The sequence below is a fragment of the Cyprinus carpio genome, chromosome B1, assembly GCF_018340385.1.
Source record: "Cyprinus carpio isolate SPL01 chromosome B1, ASM1834038v1, whole genome shotgun sequence".
Taxonomy (NCBI): Eukaryota; Metazoa; Chordata; class Actinopteri; order Cypriniformes; family Cyprinidae; genus Cyprinus; species Cyprinus carpio.
The window spans coordinates 19,920,422-19,942,524 of NC_056597.1; the positions used below are offsets into that span (position 1 = coordinate 19,920,422).

Sequence of the window (22,103 nt, forward strand, 5' to 3'; positions counted from 1 at the left end):
AATAAACAACAAAACAAAACAAAGAAAGATAAAAAGGCTGGCAGTATGATGACAAACAAAATTACAAAAACACAAAGACATAAAGATATTAATAGCAAAAACACAAAAACATATATTTTCATAAATCATTATCATAAATCATTATTATTATTATTATTATTATTATTATAATAATATTGTGTTATGTTTTTATTGCGTTTTATTGTGTTAGCTGTTTTTTTTTATAGTTATTATTATTTAATCGAAACAGCCCAGCTGCCGTTTGATATTAATTGGAATGCAGAATTTAAAAAAACATGATTTTTGAACGACTCTTCATATGTAACTTGACGTTTGGGTTTCGCAGTTGCTTCTCAAGGGAATGCTGATGACGTAGTCCCGTTTGGGAGGAGTTAAGTGGCGTAATTTATGTGGACTGAACAAATAGAATTTACGCTTGGCCGAATCCTGCAGTAGCTTTATTTGACCAGCAGGTGTCAGGGTAGTGTTGTAGGGTTTTGACCTGTTTTTATACAGTCTATGGTTTTGACAAAGACCAAGCTCGTATAAGCAAACCTATCTCATAAGAATCCTTGTGTCAAAAGTATATTTGCACTGACTCATCTACATACAAGAGATATGAGGATAGTTGACGTGTAAAATGTTCAAGAGCCTGTTTATAAACATTAACCTAACACATGTCAGGATGTATATTTATTAATGTATAAGAAAACGTGTAAGAAATAATGATCTTAGTTTTAACATGTTTACCATATTTTTGAAATGGCAACAATTATTATTATTAATATTATTATTAATTTGATCTTTAAAAAATGCATTATTGACAGATTTAGTTAAGAGTTTTATCACCTAACCGTCCAAAAGCAATTAGCCTAATATCAACTACTCATGAATGGGGAACATAATTTCTTGATTGTCATATTTGTCATTATTGTCACAGCCTTCAGTTTTTATACCAATTACTAAAAATGTTTTAGCTGTGTTGGAAAGCAAACAAAACACTCAAGTGAACATAACTAAACCTAGTTAATAATAACAACAACAATAATCATAATAAATTATAATTGTAATACTTCCTAATGTTATTACTAATTAATAAAAATATAAAATAATATGAATAATATAAAAAATAATATTATTTTTCTTAAAGTGTATTAATGAAGAATATTCCACCTTTCTCCTGCAAGATGTTGCTTCAGCCTTTTTTTTGGAACTTGAGTAGATTCATTAAATATTCTGCTGTTTTCATTCATAATTGATGGCGTGTCTAATGCAGACGAGGCCTGTATCAGATTAGATCAAGATCTTCAATGCACTTCCAGCAGTCCCTTGCAATGAAAGGGGCGTCTCGTTTCTGCTCCACGCCAGTTGATGGCAGTAATCACTGTAACTGAGTAACGATCGTCACAACATAAGAAAAAAAGAAAAGAAAATTGCATTCTGGGCTCTGAGATCAGCCGTCCTCCATCTTGCTTTTTAACCATACAAGATAAGTGGTACCGTGCAGTTAAATGATCACGTTGTAATTAAACAGTTTATTTGTAAACAAGAGTTTCGCCTTCAGGGTTATTGTCATGCAGTCTTGGCTGATTCCTTAAGTGTGCGTTTTGGGGCTTGTTTGAAAGACATTCAGGTGTTTGCACTCGTCTCTCCGATGCTTTAGAGGTGTTCAGTCTCCTGCTCACTGCTACTGAACTCCACCGGTGTTTGAAATGGGTCGCTCGCGGAGCCGCAGCTCTTCCCGCACCAAGCACTCCAAAAGCAGCAAGCACAGTAAAAAGCGAAGCCGCTCTCGGTCCCGGGACAAAGACAGGAAGAGGCGCTCGAAGTCCCGAGAGTCCAAACGGAATCGGAAGAGAGATTCTCGCTCTCGGTCCAGATCTAACACGGCCACGACTCGCCGGGAACGGGACAGACCCGTCTCTCCGCCAGAGAGAATCGATATTTTCGGCAGGGCGTTAAGTAAGAGGAGTGCTGTAGATGAAAAGCAGAAAAAGGAGGAAGAAGAGAAGAAAGCCGAAATGGAAAGACAGAGGAGAATGTGAGTACCTGTAGTTTCCACATCCAGACGTGTCACAGATGTAAACATCACCTGAACACTGTGAGCCACATGAGGACCCTTACTAAAGCACTACCATCGTATTCTGGGAAGTATGTCGAAATGCCATGTTAACGCATGCATTTCAGTGTAATAGTAACGTTACTTACTTATATGTGACCCTGCCTGCACCACAAAACCAGTCAAAAGGGTAAACGTTTTGAAATTGAGATTTATGCATCATCTGAAAGCTGAATAAATCAGCTAGGATAGGACAATATTTGGCCGAGATATAGCTATTTTAAATTCTGGAATCTGAGGTTGCAAAAAAATCAAAATGTTGGGAAAATGGCCTTTAAATTTGTCCAAATTAAGTTCTTGGCAATGCATATTACTAATCAAAATGTAACTTTTGATATATTTATGGTAGGAAGTTTACAACATATCTTCATGGAACATGATCTTTACTTAATATCCTGAAGATTTTTGCCATAAAAGAAAAATCAATAACTTTGACCAATAGTGGTGGTCAAAATGGAACTACCTGCGACGGAGGGAATCTGCTGGAACATTGAAAATGATGGACTGACTCCCTCAAAGTCCAGACCTTAACAAATTTGGGGCAAGTTGGAAAATAAACTAGACAGATCTACTGTACATTCAAAGGAAAGCCTTTGGCTTGAGTTGCAGAAGGCATAGGATAACGTTAGTGTTGATCTTCTCAGTTAATATTGACATTATGCCAGAGAGATGTGCTGCTGTGATTACTCCAAAAGGTGGACATACCAAATATTAAAGTTAAAAGTGGATAAAAACAGAATGACTCTCTTCATCTAATATTAGTTGTGCTCAGAGCAACCATCTGCATGTGAACAATGAAAACATATTTTGGAGGGCACACTGTGTGTGTGTGTTTGTGTGTATATATAATATTAAAATGATTAAAAATGGAGTGACAGAATAAACAATCACATTTTTATATATATATATATATATATATATATATATATATATATATATATATATATATATATATATATATATATATATATTAACTTCATCTGACTAAAAGAAATAAATCAATAAACTAAAAGAAAAAAAAAATTATATTGTTTTGTGTCATTTAGGGAAGTAAGCAATAACAAATAATAACTTTGAATTATCACCGTCATAAAACATGCATAAAGGTAAAACAAGAAAGTGATTTTCAATAATTCAATTAATATTCAACACTGATGTCAGTATCAATGTTGGCCTTTACAAATGAACCACTACTGATAAAGTGATGCTTTGTAGTTGCTTGATTTTCTGTGCACAATGATAGATAGTTTTTAAAGTTGTTCATGTGTGTGATTTCATAATTGCCATTTAGTATGATAAAATTAAAACATACCCAATGAAACCACTGACTTTAATCTTGTCTTCCTTAGTCGACAGCAGGAGATAGAGGAGCGTCTGATTGAGGAGGAGACTGCGCGGCGCGTAGAAGAACTTGTTGCCAAACGTGTGGAGGAGGAACTGGAAAAACGAAAGGATGAGATTGAAAGAGAAGTGTTGCGGAGGGTGGAGGAGGCCAAACGCATCATGGAGAAGCAGTTGCTAGAGGAGCTGGAAAAACAGAGACAAGCGGAGCTGACCGCTCAGAAAGCTCGGGAGGTAACTTTCATGTGAACAGGCGAAACAAAATATAAGTTCTTATTAATCCTGAATCAGTGGGTAGGATTTCCTGTAGTTTTGTTGGAAGTGGGCCCGTTTCACACCACATACACATATTTTGCAGTCCATATTACCAGTATAATAGAAGCCAATAAAATATTCAATATAGAAACCCAGAAATTTAATTATTCTCAGTTTGGAGCTGCTGCTTATTTGCTGGAAAGTTACCGAAGTGAAAGCATAACACAATACTTGAAGTATGTGGTGTTAAACAGGCTTTAGCCTATTTCCTCTCAAAATTAAAAGCGAAATAGGTTTTCTTTTTTCAAATTTTAACTCTAGCTTTTCACTCATCATAGAATCTTTGTGTATGACATAGTGCTACCATTCTGTTATCCTTAAATTTCATATTTCACCCTTGACAGTTCTCTTAACAAAACAGCTCATGATTCCATGAGCCTTTGTTGCGATTCGCCTGAACTTCACTATCTCTCAGTTGCTTACGATTAGAAGTGATGAAAGTTGTTCACACTTCTGTTCCTCCTATACACCATTTGAGCTGACTGCTCCTCAGACGGCACTTCACTGTGTGGCTTTTTTCTCAGAGTGAGTAAGTAGAGAAGTACCGAGAACACAGGTCAGTGGTTTGAAAGAACCTCCCTTGCTGGTTGGTGGTACATTGTGCAATTACAAAGAAACAAAGAACATATTCCCAATTTGACCCTGACTCCTTTAGGAACTGTTTATTCGTGAGTGAAGGACAAGTTTACTGTAGGTTTATCCATGTCTGGTGAGCTGAATGTATCTTCATTATCTACTCGTGTGTTGTTTGTTCAAGTTGTGCCACTTATTTTTGGGAATAATTATGATTTTTGTCACTACGATTCCACTGAAGCACTTTGCCTTTACAGGAGGAGGAGAAATCAAAGCGTGAAGAACTGGAGAAGATTCTGGTGGAGAACAATCGCAAGATAGCAGACGCTCAAGCTAAACTGGTACGTGTCGTTTAAAAATTGTTCATTAGGTGTGGTAGTACTGTGTAATTGAGAAAAGCTAACTGATTTTTGAAATTCATTCCCATTGGTGAACATGAGAGACTTCTTTCAAAAACATTCAAACATCCTTCAGACTAAAACTTTTTAATAGTAGGGGTACAAACATTTATGTTTTGCCCTTCTAACAAGCACTAGATTGGCCTTGCTGTCTTCTCATATAGAATGAATGTCCCCTTGCACTGTTTGTAGCCATGTGGAACATTAATGTTGCATAAGCACTACTTGACATGTTATTATGGAGTTTTCTTTCTCAGTAGAGCAGTCTTTTAGAAGAAAAAGAGACTGCAGTTTAGTTCTCATCCTGATGAATCCAGCTACAAAACAGCTTATATAAGGGATCCTCTCAACTCCGAGTTATAAAGGTCAAGATACATCTGTCAGCACATGAAAGTGATCTGACAGATGCAGTCTTACATGTCGCACATGCTATAAGATTAGAAATTAAACAGACTTTTGGTAAAATACTCTTGTGCGGTATATTGAACATTATCAGAGCACAGGCCGAAAGCTTGAAGGATTTAATTAAAGTGTGGGATTAATGACTATAAACACATTTCTCAATAAATTATGACTATCCTGTAACAATCCATGCATAAATAGTAGTGGCTGACCAATATGGATTTGCTTGTACAATATCACACTGTTTAACTTTAAAGATAGTAAAAGCATATGCATAATGACTGCTGAAATGTGTTTGTTTTCTATGTGTATATATTCAAATGATAATTAGAAAATGAATAAATATGGAAAAAAAATAAGATTGTAGAAGACAATCTTAAAGCGCTACTTGCTGGAATGACCTCATGAAGTAATCCCAGAAGGTTTATGGTTGCGGTTGAAAATGGTTAAAAAAAAATGTATAAATAAAAAGAAAGTAAACACTGTAAACAGCTGTGAACTCTGTGATCTTGTAAGCCTGTGAAATGGGACGGAGAATGGGGACTCTGTGCGCTCAGGAACTGCCATTCAAAGTGTTGTCAAAATAAAAGTCTCACATACTGCCAGAATAAAAGTCAGAAACATCAGCCAATGTCAATTAATTTTTTTATTTTTTTATTTATCCCAAATCAACTGATATATCAGTCAACTACTAATGAATAGTCTTAAATTGTTTATATTTATGTAATTTATTTGATTGCAAACATTTTATTGCATGTGTCATAACCCAAAAGATGACCATTCCATGATGGCGATGCTTTGGACACATAGGGATCAAAGTTCTGTTCACATGTTAATATCTAGCTCCTAATTAATTCCACTTTTTCTGTCCTACAGGCAGAGGAACAACTACGAATAGTTGAAGAGCAGAGGAAAATACACGAGGAGCGTATGAAGTTGGAGCAATTGCGACAGAAACAGCAGAAAGAAGAACAGAAGATCATTTTGGGGAAAGGGAAGTCGAGGCCTAAACTTTCTTTCTCTCTAAAGGCCTCTGAGTGATGAAAACAATGTGGCCAGGATTTGTCTAGACTTTCTCCAGACCACCTCTTCGTGTGAGACATTGTGCTGCAGCACAAGGTCTTCTTCGTAGGTCTCAAGTGGTGTGTTTCAAATTCTCAGAACAACAGGAACAATCAGATTTGTCAGATACCCTTCATATTTTTCCTGTTTTACCTGTCTGTTTTGTATAACTGACTCTTGTATAGATAACTTCCACTTGTCCTCTATGTAAACTCTGCAAACTCATTCGGTGCATTGTACGAGTAGGTTAAAAAAGGACCGGCCCGACCTGCTTGTTCATCCAAAAGGTTTCCGGTTTCACTAATTCAAGGCCTCAACAGATTTTCCTGGCTGATTTGATTGAATTATTTTTATTTTTTTAATAGTTTATTCATAGTATAAAATAATTAGAAGGAAAGATTGATAGGGAAATTGCTTGAACTGGAATTCCATCCCTCTGTTTTGAATAGCACAGACCACTATTAGTTAAATGGTAACCAGTCCAACCAAGAAGCATCCTAAAACGAGAATAACCTCCTTTTATCATTTTTACTTACACATTAATAATTGAGCATTCAAGAGGGAAAGTGATGCTGTAATAAAGGGTACCTGGTCGTTGCATGTCAGTGAGCTGCGTGTATGTTAGTGATGAGATGCTTTTAGAGGTGATCGAGTGAAAGGTTGCCGATTGGCCAGAATTTGTGTTTGTGGTTGAATATTTGACCCACTTACTGAGAATATGTCATGAATCTCCAATAAATCCATGAATGTGTCTTGTTTCTGACATTTGCTTGCATATTTGTATTAACTTGTGTAGTTTTTAGGATAAGATTAAGCACACTTATAAAAAAATCAAGTACCTAAAATCAAATAGGAATAATATGCATTCGACATGTTTTGTCTGTCACAAAATCTAATTGTAAGAATCTGGAACGCATGGGACAAACAAATCAAAGTGGCTTAAAGTTTTGAGGTCAGGATGTCATCACCACCTAATGCTTTAAATCCGCAGACTAATTAATAGTTTGTTTAACACCTCTGTTAGGTCGGCGCAAGCCAGAGCGCAAATACACAAAGGATTCAAGACAGACCAGACGATTGAAGTGCAAACGCATCACACCTTAACACCGATCGACATTCAATTATCTCTTACCTGTTAGTTTTTCCTTTTGATTATTGTCCAAACACGCGAAGGGCAATACACAAAAGTTGCCTGGGCCATCGAACAAATGTTTCATTGGATTATTTTCGAAATGTTTACCTGTATGTATTCTGTAAGGTAATAGCTATAATTGTGAGAAATCTTTTTTTTTTTATCAAAACATTAAACGGGTGACGAAACAACCTACACCCGCGTGAGCAATACAGACTTTTTGAGCTTTAACGTTACGTGACTAACGTAAACGGATTAATCTCGTGGGAAATGCCTTTACTTCAAGCTTCCATACGGGTTTAGATTAAAATGAACTATTAGTTATTTGATTTCAAACACATGTACGTTATAAATTATCTAGCCTGTATATACATACCGATATTTAAGTACAAAATTTATCCAGAAATGAAAATATCGCCGTGTTTACGTAACGTTATACCAGTAGTTTTCAGTCTTTGTCTCAAGTTCACTAGAGGGTTGCGGCCTCCCGGTTGAAAACCACTGTATTGAAAAATTATTATACGCCGCTTTTCGCCTCAGGTAAACTCAGGTGCTAGTCTAATATTTAATAAAGCAGTACCGCTCCCAGACTCCTGTTTAGTCTTCTTCCATTCGACTAGGTGTCACTCATTCAGCGTCATCCAATCGAGAGTAATGTGGGCGGGGTTTAGCGGCAACACTGGGTTGTCCTAAGAAGTCTCCGAGCACGTCTTGAGGGCACTCCAAGACTGGCAGAGTTGAATGCAAAGACGAAGAACAGGAGACGCTCTGATACTGCCTTTAGATTAGACCTCAGCAACATCCGAATTTCAGAGCTATGCTGCCATTCGGCGGAACCTGCACTATTTAACCGTTCTCTCTGCGTTCGTAAGAATGTTCATAGGCACTGTTTCCCAAAGGATGCGCATTAATTAATTAATGTCTAAAGAACCTGATGGATTATCAAACACCGTTTTGTTAAATTTGTCCTTCAGACTGCCAGTTGCGAAGGAGCTGTGGTTTTAGGAGGTCTTGGCAAATAGTTTTCCCCCCCCGTTTCGAAATCGAACGGGTTTTCAGCAGATGAGAACGACCAGCAACATCGGATTCTTCTCGTATTAGTGCCTGTGGATCTCTCATGTTATAATCAAATTTGGACTGGTGAACTGTTTTGCATCGCAATGGATACAACTATGTGGAGTTATATATTAGGTCTTTTCATGGTTGCTTGTCGAGTAAAACTGGCTCGAGCAACAGTTTTAGAATCAATATATTGGAATACTTCGAACACCAAGTAAGTGGGGCTTAACCAAAAAGCGTTGTATGGCAAGCACATTTAACATTTACTCTGTTTATTCTAGCTTTTGTCTTTCTTTCTTTCTTTTTTTTTTTTTTTTACTAGTGGTTATTATTAATTATTAGTAGGTAGCCTAACTATGACTAGTTTCGATCTCTATACAGTGAATATTTATTCCAAAAATGATTGCTCTATAAATCAGTCACCTGCATTTCTTCATTCAATAGCCTGCTTTAATAGCCTTTACTGTCCCAGTAGTAACATAACTGTTCCATTGTATCTGATAACAAATTGCAAAATGTTTTGCCATTGAATTACTTGGGGATCTGTGGTTCAGTGCAACTGTATAAGTTATTGTTCCAGTTGTACTTTACTAATACCCTTTTCTGACACTAATGTCTATTCCAGTTAGTCCACTAGTTTCCAGTAGTGTTTTTCTTGTCATATGTAATGACTAGTTGGAATGGCTTAATTATCGTTGATGCTAGAGAAATTAAAATGTTACTAGTACAAATTAGAATACGCATTATTGTTTAATAAACAAGTGCTAGCATAATTATAATACAATTTAGAAATTTTTTTTTGTACTTAACAAATAGTTACCAGTTGTAAGTTGATATCTGAACCACAGATCCAAATATAATTCAAAGGCAAAAAATATGTACTAGGACTTTAAGGAAACCATTATAGGAATGACCCTGTAATGTAACATGATTTTTCTAATCTCTAAAGTACCACACAGACACATCAAAAACAGTCTACTCGAGTAGAAGAACTATTCATTGATTTAAATGTATCTGTAATTTCACTTTCTTTTACAGTTTTAATTTGCTTATTTCTCTATTGAATTTATTACCCTGTCATAGTCATTTAAACACAAGACAGCCCACTAAACATATTCGTAATCCATGCCACTTTGTTGGAGGACCACCCACCTTTCCAGACAGCAGGGTATTAGTTACAATGATGCTTTATTGGCAGCAACATTGAGATGCAAGTACTTTCATTTGGAGAATGAAGCTGAACAGCGACCACTGTATAAACTTTTTCTAAAACGAACTTCCACCTCATAGCCATTCCCACTATTTGTAAATGTTAATTTACATAATTTAAGCAATTACCCTGTGTGTGCCCTGTCAAAAACTGAAGGGTAAATGCGATGTTTTGTAGAAATTATATGGTGAGGTTGACATGTCTTGGTATTTACTGAAGAAAAGCTGCAGAATGAATCTGCATTTAGAGCAATCAAACTTGTGGAGACCTTACAGCATGGTTAATATCGTGTAAGAGTGCTGAGCCACAACCTAAATTTAGGACTGATTATAAACTGAGAAATGTTAAATTGAAGAGTGGATTACAGCCTCTCGCTGATTGCCATAGAGAGATCTGTTGCCTGAGCTCCTTTTTTCCACTGTGAAGTATGTCTCTGAGGTCTGTACATCTGTTCCCCACCACACCTTTCTGTGTCGGGACAAATAGTTGCTAAACTAGGGTAAGTGCTACTCTTTGAGATCGAAACACCAAGCCTGGTGTTTTCTCAGCTGCCAAAGTAGTACACACTCTCTTCCTGCCATAGTTTGATCTTGACATTTGGTCAACATACCTGAATTTTTTTAATTAACATTAATATTTATGAAGCATTTTCACCAAAAACTGCACTTAAATTTCCAATTTTTTTTATTCTACAATCTGGCCACTCAAGTGAAACTGGTCAATTTAGTGGCTGTTTCTTCACAGCGGTGAACCTGTATTCAAATAGATCAGTTTTGTTTAGATGCAGGATAACGTTTCTTTAAGATGCTAAGCTGTAGTGTAGCGGGGCTTTGCCGCAGGTTGTAATCGGTTTTCATGAGTTCCAGTAGCTCAGTGGGTCATCTTTGTCCCAGAGCTTTGGAGACAAAAGGTGCGCCGGGATGAAGGCACAGTTCAACCCCCATCCCGGTTTGAGCCACACAGAAGTTGGTACTGCAGGGGGTGGAGGAGGGGCACTAAAGCTTCCTGTCTTCTCAGGACCCCCAGCAGAAGCTCGAGGGTCCCTTTCTTTCTAGCTCTTAATGACTTTATGAGGATGGAAGCTAGTCTTAGAAAGTGACTCTTTTATTCTGCCTTATGGTGTTTATGGAAGCATGGGAGAGAATGAGACCATGTCTAACTTTGTCATGGCAGATTTAGAAAATAAAGGACAAATCCAGTGCACACAATGACCTGTTTACAATGGGATTTGTGTGTTTAATGAGAAATCAGATTAATCTGAGAATCTGCAAATAACTGAAAGGTCAATATCAGAACACTTTTACAAGAAGGGAACATTGTAATAGGTGATATAGTGAAGTTGTAATAAACATCAAGGGCAGGAAAGGACTGCCAGCAAGCGGTCAGGAGTGAGCGATTGTTAATTGTGCAAATGCATTACAGAGTAGAGAAGTATGTAATGGGGAGAAACATAAGACTGCAAAGTTGCATACATTAGTCAAAAACTGTGCAAGTAAGCCAAGGTCCCAAATGCTTTAGATGCATTTGCATTCTGCTTCAAGACAGAACTCTGAAAATTAGCCAAAGGAAATTGCTTGTCTCAATCCATTGCGTTGAGTTGCTTGTTTTAGAATAAATGGAGGGTGGCAACCATGGGTCAAATGTATTTTGAAAAATGTCTTATTTTTTTTATTTTTTTCTTAATGAAACTCAATCTGTTGCAACATTCAAAATGTCATATTTTGTTTTACTCAGAAGAAAACTAAATCATACAGGATTGGATCTAGAATTGACTCTTAAAAGACATTAATGAAGCAGATGACCAATTGGTTAATTCAATTACCTGAAGAACCAACAAGCTACAAATATTTAATAGTTTTGCTATGCAGATAAATTTAATAAATACCCAAACATGAAACATTTTACATCAACTTTAAGGTTCTCATGCCTAATTAATAAACTATAGAGAATTTATTCATTATTATGCATGCTAATTAGTATGTTCTTGCCATTTCAGTAACTCTATACAATGTTTAACATCGCTGTGTTCCCTACAGGTTTGTCCCAGGAACGGGTGTAGTACTATATCCTCAGATCGGAGACAAAATGGACATTGTGTGTCCAAGAATCAAGCCAGGCTTCACTGAGCAGACGAACATTGAATATTTCCGGGTCTATCTTGTTCCCAAAGAACAACTTGAGACCTGTCGAGTCACTAAAAGCGACATGTTACTGCTCAACTGTGACAAGCCAGACCAGGACGTGAAGTTCACCTTCAAGTTTCAAGAGTTCAGCCCCAACCTGTGGGGCCTGGAGTTCTACAAAGGAAAGGACTATCACATCATCTGTAAGTTTATTGCCATGCTTACTCAAGAATTTACCCCAGGTGCTGATTCATGATCGTTTTTCACCTCCGTTGCCGACTGTGCAGAAGGAGCCAAATGCAGAACTGATCCCACCCGTGGGAATTTCAGCCTCCGGCATTGTCTCCCAAGATATCTTTTCCGGGTTTCATCTGGGAAGGCGACTGACTAGTGTAGCCCTCCAAAAATAGAGCACAAATCAAGTTTATAGTTAATGGAAATGTGTTAAATCCATTAGCAAGTGGGTTTACCACACAAGATGTCTTTGTTATAGACATAAAGATATCATTAATCATTATATTGTTTAGCTTGCATCATTTTTTTTTTTTTTTTTTTTTTAAATGTAGTTTTTCCCAAGCCTATTTTTGTCCTCTTCCCCTCCGGGGATGGAAACGTCACAAGTGTTCAGTGTTCTCTGGGAAGGAAGACTTGTTGATGGCCCTTTACATGGATGTCATTAGTATCAATCGACCACTACAAAAAAGGGGTTATCGTTCAGTTTAGCGTGTGTTGATCTCAGCCCCTATTCAGTTGGCATATTCCTTAATGGCCGTCTATGTGATTTTAAGATTTACACGCTCCAAATCCCCCAATCCTTTGCCAGTATGAGACTGATCGGTTTTGATGTGATTTTTCAAGGCAGCTTGGCCTGCAGCCCGAGGGACATGGATATCTGACCTAAATGATTCTAAAGAGACTTACCTCTGTGTCTGCATGTGTGTGTGCGTGCCTTGTGTGCATGCAAATGTCAGAACGTGTGCATGTAACTGTGATGTGTGTGAGAGTTGACTAAATGAGAGGAAGAGAACTTTTTATAGGCATGTTGGAAAGACTTGACATACAATACCGTTCAAAAGTTTTTATTTTTTTTAGTAATACTTTTATTCAGCAAGGGTGCATTTCATTGATTAAAAGACATTAGACGCTCATTAGAAGACATTTATAATGTTACACAAGGTTTCTATTTCAAATAAATGCTGTTCCTATGAACTTTCTATTCTATTCTAACTTCTATTTTTTTTAGAATCCTAAAAAAGATCACAGTTTATACAACCTTAGCAAGTTTTCAACAAGTTTTCGTTGAGCAACGAATCAGCATATTAGAATGATTTCTGAAGGATCATGTGACACTGACCACTAGAATAATGATGCTAAAAATTCAGATTTGCATCACAGGAATAAATTACATTTTAAAATATACTAAAATAAAAACGGTTATTTTAAATTGTAACAAAATTTTAAAAATATTACTGTTTTTATTGTATTTTTGATTAAATAAATGCAGCTTCGGTGAGCATAAAGTCATACCGACCCTCAACTTTCGAATTGTAGGTTTTGTTTTGTTTTTTGTTTATTGCTCATTAACCAGGTACTAGATTTTCAGTTTATAGAGACACATTGAGGTTTTATAACAATGAATATTTCTTTTAATGAACTGATTTTTTGATACAGTAAGTTAAGAAAACTAGTAACAAAAGTTATAATTAAAAGTAATAATGTTTATTTCTAACATATTTTACTGTACAGATTTAACTAGAGGAAAGTAGAAAGAGTAGGCCCATATTAAAAATAGGAGGTTTAATTGCATTTATTTGTTTGTGTCAGATTTGAGTGTGTGTGTGTGTTTCAGATAAACACGTTGAGTGTGTGTGTGTGTGTGTGTGTGTTTTAGATAAACACGTTGAGTGTGTGTGTACATCAGCCATAAAAATGACAAAAAATTAGGAGCAACCATTAAAAACCTGCACAATCAGTACAAGACATCATCATGTCCTGCCGCAGCTGCAACTTCCAACCAACAAGCTACAAATATTTAATAGTTTTGCTATGCAGATAAATTTAATAAATACCCAAACATGAAACATTTTTACATCAAACTTTAAGGTTTCTCATGCCTAATTAATAAACTATAGAGAATTTATTCATTATTATGCATGCTAATTAGTATGTTCTTGCCATTTCAGTAACTCTATACAATGTTTAACATCGCTGTGTTCCCTACAGGTTTGTCCCAGGAACGGGTGTTAGTACTATATCCTCAGATCGGAGACAAAATGGACATTGTGTGTCCAAGAATCAAGCCAGGCTTCACTGAGCAGACGAACATTGAATATTTCCGGGTCTATCTTGTTCCCAAAGAACAACTTGAGACCTGTCGAGTCACTAAAAGCGACATGTTACTGCTCAACTGTGACAAGCCAGACCAGGACGTGAAGTTCACCTTCAAGTTTCAAGAGTTCAGCCCCAACCTGTGGGGCCTGGAGTTCTACAAAGGAAGGACTATCACATCATCTGTAAGTTTATTGCCATGCTTACTCAAGAATTTACCCCAGGTGCTGATTCATGATCGTTTTTCACCTCCGTTGCCGACTGTGCAGAAGGAGCCAAATGCAGAACTGATCCCACCCGTGGGAATTTCAGCCCTCCGGCATTGTCTCCCAAGATATCTTTTCCGGGTTTCATCTGGGAAGGCGACTGACTAGTGTAGCCCTCCAAAAATAGAGCACAAATCAGTTTATAGTTAATGGAAATGTGTTAAATCCATTAGCAAGTGGGTTTACCACACAAGATGTCTTTGTTATAGACATAAAGATATCATTAATCATTATATTGTTTAGCTTGCATCATTTTTTTTTTTTTTTTTTAAATTTTAAATGTAGTTTTTCCCAAGCCTATTTTTGTCCTCTTCCCCTCCGGGGATGGAAACGTCACAAGTGTTCAGTGTTATCTGGGAAGGAAGACTTGTTGATGGCCCTTTACATGGATGTCATTAGTATCAATCGACCACCACTACAAAAAAGGGGTTATCGTTCAGTTTAGCGTGTGTTGATCTCAGCCCCTATTCAGTTGGCATATTCCTTAATGGCCGTCTATGTGATTTTAAGATTTACACGCTCCAAATCCCCCAATCCTTTGCCAGTATGAGACTGATCGGTTTGATGTGATTTTTCAAGGCAGCTTGGCCTGCAGCCCGAGGGACATGGATATCTGACCTAAATGATTCTAAAGAGACTTACCTCTGTGTCTGCATGTGTGTGTGCGTGCCTTGTGTGCATGCAAATGTCAGAACGTGTGCATGTAACTGTGATGTGTGTGAGAGTTGACTAAATGAGAGGAAGAGAACTTTTTATAGGCATGTTGGAAAGACTTGACATACAATACCGTTCAAAAGTTTTTATTTTTTTTAGTAATACTTTTATTCAGCAAGGGTGCATTTCATTGATTAAAAAGACATTAGACGCTCATTAGAAGACATTTATAATGTTACACAAGGTTTTCTATTTCAAATAAATGCTGTTCCTATGAACTTTCTATTCTATTCTAACTTCTATTTTTTTTAGAATCCTAAAAAAAGATCACAGTTTATACAACCTTAGCAAGTTTTCAACAAGTTTTTCTTTGAGCAACGAATCAGCATATTAGAACGATTTCTGAAGGATCATGTGACACTGACCACTAGAATAATGATGCTAAAAATTCAGATTTGCATCACAGGAATAAATTACATTTTAAAATATACTAAAATAAAAACGGTTATTTTAAATTGTAACAAAATTTTAAAATATTACTGTTTTTATTGTATTTTTGATTAAATAAATGCAGCTTCGGTGAGCATAAAGTCATACCGACCCTCAACTTTCGAATTGTAGGTTTTGTTTTGTTTTTTTGTTTATTGCTCATTAAACCAGGTACTAGATTTTCAGTTTATAGAGACACATTGAGGTTTTATAACAATGAATATTTTCTTTTAATGAACTGATTTTTTTGATACAGTAAGTTAAGAAAACTAGTAACAAAAGTTATAATTAAAAGTAATAATGTTGTATTTCTAACATATTTTACTGTACAGATTTAACTAGAGGAAAGTAGAAAGAGTAGGCCCATATTAAAAATAGGAGGTTTAATTGCATTTATTTGTTTGTGTCAGATTTGAGTGTGTGTGTGTGTTTCAGATAAACACGTTGAGTGTGTGTGTGTGTGTGTGTGTGTTTTAGATAAACACGTTGAGTGTGTGTGTACATCAGCCAATAAAAATGACAAAATTAGGAGCAACCATTAAAAACCTGCACAATCAGTACAAGACATCATCATGTCCTGCCGCAGCTGCAACTTCCAACAAATAATTAGCATTTCTTCCAGACATACAGACAGGATATGCATCTATGTGGATGTGTGGTTAAAATATGATCGCTAGGATAGTTAGGTCTCTTAATGTCTGCAAAAATCTAAAAATAACCCGCAGAAACCATAACATCTGCTTGGATACACTTGCTTTATTGTATGTGCGCAGCTTCAATTTTCCACCTCCACTTTGTTGCTCGGTCGCTGGCTTCGTGACTGGCTGAGCTGCGCTGGCCCGAGGCGCTGAATGTGCTTGTTGTGGTTAGGAAATGAGCGGGCTTCATTCAAGCCGAAGAGTCGGGTCACATCTAGAGCGGCCGCTGCAGATGAATGTGGGAACGGTTGTAGGGAACTGGGACATGTTGGGTAAAAGCGCTCTCTTCTCCCCCTCTGTTTTTCTCTCCTTAGTTCTTTGGTTGGCTTTCTCTGCCCACCCCCCATTCTCTTGCCCTTTCACTCCCTGGTCACTCGGTTCTTTCTGTGCCCTAAGCAGTTTGGAGGGGAAGTCCATTTGTTCATGTGGGATTGGTCTTAATCCTCGCAGTGAAAGAGAGATTACGGCCCAATGGAATTCTTTAGCTCCGCTATCAGAGGACACAGCATGTGTGCGCAGGCACAATGGCATTTAAATCGTTCGACCAAGCCACTCCACTAGCCGTGGATTGGCGGCCAAAGCAAATCCTTGATATTCTGTGATAATGATGTGAAAAGGCTTTGGTAATATGCTTAGTTTCTGTAAAACTCAAACCTGTGTGATTACGCTGCGGTTACTACTCACAGTATGAGGGGTTTCTAAATTAGTGTGCACGTGAGTGCGTGCGCGCCATTCGTAAGGATTTACTGGCAAACAAACAGAAGCTTTTAAGAAGCTTTGGCGCGCCACAAAAGTGAGATTTTCTCATTGTACGAGCAGGCTGAACCTTCACCTTCTGCGTACGCATGCATAGTGACTGATGAACACATGACTCAAATGTCCGCAAGGAACAGTTGAAAGGTTTTAGAGCACCTGTGGGGACACATGTGGAAAGCTGACCCGTTCATAAACTAGCTCACTTAGTGCTGCTAAACCTTATATGGCCAAATACATACAGAGGACTGGAAGAGAAATGGGCCTCGGGAGGAAAGAATAATTCGGTGGCATGTTGAAGTTTTTAAGATGGATGATGGGCTTTAAATATTCAACATCAGAGATGTAGACTACTAAATGTTGGATGGATGAATCTAAAAAAAAAAAAAAAAAAAAGAATTACAGAATTTATATTGCTTTAGAAAACTGAACTGAAATGTTCCTATTTTTTAAAATATTGCTTTGATTGTGGATGTTTCACTATTAAGATGTAGTTCTCATTATTCTCAAAGTTGATTCTTATTAGATTCACATTGTTTAGTAATAATAAGCATAATGCTGATGCAAAATAAAAATGATTAAAAACATTTTATTACTGCAATTTTTACTGTATTACAGCAGCAATGCAGCAAATGTGGAAAGACCTTTATAATAACCAAATGTTAATGAATTATAATATGTAATTACTACAGTTAAATACTGAATATAGTTTTTGTTGCATTCTAGAAATGAAAATTAAATTTTGCATGATTATTATAGTGAGAATTGATAGAAAATTGATTAAATTGATAGAATTGTTTTGCTTAATTGTGACTTTTTGTCTCACAATTTTGACTGTTTTCTCAGTTGCGAGTTTATATCTCACAATTCTGAAAAAAAAAGGTCAAAATTGTGAGATACAAACTCGCATTTGCAAGAAAAAAGTCAGAATTTTTATCTCGCAATTCTGACTTAATATCTATATCCCACTATTCTGACTTTATAACTCTGAATTGTGAGTTTATATCTTGCAGTTCTGAGAAAATTCTGAATTGCGAGAAAAAAAAAAATCAGAATTGTGAGATTAAAACTTGCAATTTCTCAGTGGCAGAAATGGGCTTCCGTACATAATAATGTCACATTGCTTTCATTAGGAAAAATGTGGTCCAGACATGTTCTGTGTGATGTTATCATATATATATATATTTATATATATATATATATATATATATATATTTAACAGAATTATGAAAACGGTTAATTAATTTTTTCTTCCCTCTTCCAGCCACATCAAACAGCACTTTTGAAGGTTTGGACAACCACGACGGCGGTGTTTGTAAGACCAAATCTATGAAGCTGGTCCTGCGAGTTGGACAGAGTGAGTAGCACCCATACCTACACCTGCATCGATGAAGATCACTGCTTCCATAACAGTCTTTCACGTCACTGGTCTTGTAGTGGGTGTCCATGCTAGTGTGCCTCAGCGTGTAATTGAAATGTCATGTGAGCTTGTTTCCTGTGGCGATGCCAGCTGTCCCTTCTTTGGGCTTGTGGGGAGATACTTGCAGCTTTCCGCCAATTCATTAAATTCTCTCTCAAAACCTGGGGCATAATGCCTAAAAGCCAAAAAGATGTAAGGGTGGTCCGATATTATGATCAGTTTTTCAATTTACTGAAAATTTTGTACTGCTTTGCTCCACTAGTCTGTTTAGTTGCTGTCTGTTAATATTTAATTCTCTATTTTTAGGTCCTACAGATTCATTCTCAACAAAAAACTATCCAACTAGATATCCTCCAAAATACCCTGACAGTCAGGACCAAAACACCTTCAGCAAAGAAAACGATGCTGTCAACAGAGTTGGTAAGTATTTTTGTATACGAAGGTAAATCTCACTAAATGTCATAAATTATAAAATAATTATTAAACTTTATTATTTCTAAACATATTTAATACAGTAAACTATATTTCAGATTATAATATACAATATATTAGAGCATAAAATGTGATAATAATGAATAAATTACTAAAATAATAAAATATAAATAAATATAAAAAGTCATGCATCATAAAAATTCAATTTCACCCCAAAATTAAAATCTGAATAAATAAATGGAATAAATAATTAAAGATGATATAAAATACAATATATAGTATGTTATATCATAATATCAAATACTATAATAATTAATTATTCAATTAAATATGCTTGATATATCTCAGATGTCAAAATGTTAAAAGTTTTTACACCAGATTTGGATTTATTATATTGTAGTTAGGTTAAATATGGTTTGAAAACCTTGAAAAGTTTGAATCTGTTTTGTGTTAATATAGATGACAGATTTTCAAGGATTTGTAAAAATGTGTGTGTGTGTGTGTGTGTGTGTGAGAGTGATAGAGAGAGAGAGAGAGAGAGAGAGGAAAGAGAAAGAGAGAGAGAGAGAAATGTAAAATAACTATACATTTTCAGTTTTATGTAAATGTTTAGATTTATGTACAAAATAAATAAAAACAATTAAGTGTTGCCAGTTTAACATGGGCATGCATATCCTGTTTTCATGATTTGAAATGATTTACATGTATAAAGCTGGATATTTTACTTTCACAATCATTGTGTTTTATTCCAACACATAATAAACTGTATCTGATCATGAACTCCCCATTCTCTCTCATTCCCCAGACCCCGTGCAGAACGGTGAGTCCGGAGCCAATAGCGGAGAGTCTGTAGGATCCGCTGGATCTGAAGTGGCCCTGTTTGCTGGTATTGCATCTGGTGCGGTCATCTTCATCATCATCATCATCGCTCTGGTAGCACTGCTGCATCGGCGTCATCAGAAACACTCGGCGCAGTGCACCGCCCAGCTGCCATTAAACACGCTGCCCAAACGCGGAAGTGCTGCCAGTGGTGGCAGCAACAATAATGGCTCTGAGCCGAGTGACATCATCTTTCCGCTGCGGTCCTCAGGAAGCATGTACTGCCCGCACTACGAGAAGGTCAGCGGTGACTACGGCCACCCTGTCTATATCGTCCAAGAAATGCCACCACAAAATCCTGCAAACATTTACTACAAAGTTTGACAGATAACAGACAACAAGCCACAGACACGGAAAAGCCGACCGGCTCTGTTTCAAATGATGGACATCAGTGTTTTGATGCGTCTCTGATGCTCAGATGCTTGTGGCAGAGGTTTAAGCTCTATTAGCTGGATGCTAGAAGGGCTGAAGTGTTGTCTAATTCAGAAGAACTTGGCTTTGAGACTTTATTCTGGATTAGATGCTGGTGCACATGGGAATTTGCTCTTCTGTTTATACCTTAAAACTGGATGACTTTCAAAGCCTAAAACAATCTTACAGATGAACATGAAAGTCATGCTGAATAAACATCTCATGTGAAGGATCTGAGAACAGCAACTGATTTTTGTTACAAAAATACAAGACCTTTTTTTTTTTTTTTTATTTATTGTTATTTTAGTTTCTAAACTCCCAGATCTTAATTCATGCACGAGAAGAGGCCTTTATTCCTGTACTTTGCAATTCTTCAATGTATTTGAGTCCATCCGATGCGATTTAAGCTGATATTAACAGTTTGCATCCCAAAGCTGGCTTGATGGATGCATATAACATGTCAGTTCAGACATTTGTAGTCCTTATGCTGTTGACGTGCAAGCCGGTGTGGTCCAAAACGCATGTGGTTCTTTTATCCCCATTTGCTTATAACTTTTCAAACATTTATTTAAACAGCAAACAAACAAAACTAAAGATCAACATACAGAAAGATCCTTTGTTGACTCGGTAATGTAAATACAATAGCCAAGCATTGAAATTATGCTTTTTGTGTGAATCTGGACATTGCTCATCCATTACGTTTCATCATTGAATGTTCGGTTGATTTTGTTCAGATACTTCAGGAGTTTACTTCAGCAGACGTGAAGCGACTTGTTGGCTATAATGGACATTTTTTTTTTTTTTTTTTTGGAAATCTTGCATTTCTTAAACTTGTTTGTTGATTCTAGCCAATAGTGTGTTGAGGGAATTTCACATTCCAGATGGCTGACAAGGTTGAATGAAATGATTCACCATAGTTGCTTGTGCTGTTCTCTTAATCTATATTTTTATTTTTTTTATTTTTTAGTTTTGTTTGAATGAATGAATGAATGAAAAGTTCAAAAAATTGTTTTCTATTGTTAAAATAAAATAAGTGGCCTCAAAGTCAAAACACAAATCTTGACTCAATATCTGAAAGCACTACTGTTAAAAAATCAAAGAAAGAAAGAAAGAAAGAAAGAAAGAAAGAAAGAAAAAGAAAGGATGGGTCTGGGTCATATTTTGTCAACACAATATCAAGGTCTGTTTTTTTAAACCAAATTGTATTTGCATTGCGACAACACTTTTTATTTATGAAAAATATTTTTGGGTGATATGTAATTGTTTCATTTCTGACATTTAGTGAGATTTAGCCTCATACGCATCAATACCTAGAGCAACTTTCAACTAGCTTTAGACCAATAATCAAAATCAAATCAAAAACAAGACTGTCCACTCGTTAGGTTCTTCATGTCCCTGGTGACTACATAGGAAGCACATATCATTTGGTTTCATTTCCAAATGACGCATTGGGTCACAGCACACTCATCCCTCTCCCACGGTGGGGAGTGTAGTGTGATGCATTTCAAAAGAAGCACTCACACCTCATGACCTCAGACACACTTTACCGTCTCACACAATCCCGGCTACGCACACACGTTCTCACACCGCGTTTGCACTTTTTCTTACAGACTCAGATAGGGACCTCTAACCTTCCACAGCACATTATCTGTGACCCTTCCTCTACCCTCTAACGTTACAAACAATATTCCACCCTGAATACTAAGCATGTGTAGAGCAGAACAGGAAACAGTGTGTTTTGTTATTGAGGGACAGAACAATGGGGTGGTAAATCTACAAGTCAAGCCAGCTGCCTGTCACATTCGGCCAAAAGAAACACTTCTGTCATTTTACAAAATCCTGCATCCTGGAATGTACTCGTTTCTGATGTTTTTTTGCAAATGCAAAATGTATTTTTCTCATCTCCTCAATCATTGAAACACGAATGGCATTTCTTGCATTCAGGATTATATGAATACGCTAACAATGTCAGGAAGTTGGTCAGAAGGTCTCTGTTTGTTTGTCTGATATGGTTTCTATTACCGACCAGGCAAAATGTC

The 22,103-nt window shown here is 36.6% G+C and overlaps 2 protein-coding genes across 2 annotated transcripts; both read left to right on the top strand.

The window, feature by feature from the left end:
- The first annotated feature begins 1,433 nt into the window (after positions 1 to 1,433).
- Positions 1,434 to 6,973, top strand: LOC109064947 (arginine and glutamate-rich protein 1-B-like). Its single transcript, XM_019081967.2, has 4 exons — positions 1,434 to 2,041; positions 3,469 to 3,694; positions 4,606 to 4,689; positions 6,025 to 6,973. The coding sequence occupies exons 1-4, from the start codon at positions 1,713 to 1,715 to the stop codon at positions 6,187 to 6,189; spliced, it is 804 nt and encodes a 267-aa protein (XP_018937512.1). The 5' UTR covers positions 1,434 to 1,712; the 3' UTR covers positions 6,190 to 6,973.
- A 1,074-nt stretch (positions 6,974 to 8,047) lies between these two features.
- efnb2b (ephrin-B2b) lies at positions 8,048 to 21,206 on the top strand. Its single transcript, XM_042716964.1, has 5 exons — positions 8,048 to 8,615; positions 11,648 to 11,937; positions 18,187 to 18,279; positions 18,649 to 18,762; positions 19,580 to 21,206. The coding sequence occupies exons 1-5, from the start codon at positions 8,503 to 8,505 to the stop codon at positions 19,975 to 19,977; spliced, it is 1,008 nt and encodes a 335-aa protein (XP_042572898.1). The 5' UTR covers positions 8,048 to 8,502; the 3' UTR covers positions 19,978 to 21,206.
- Positions 21,207 to 22,103: the final 897 nt, after the last annotated feature.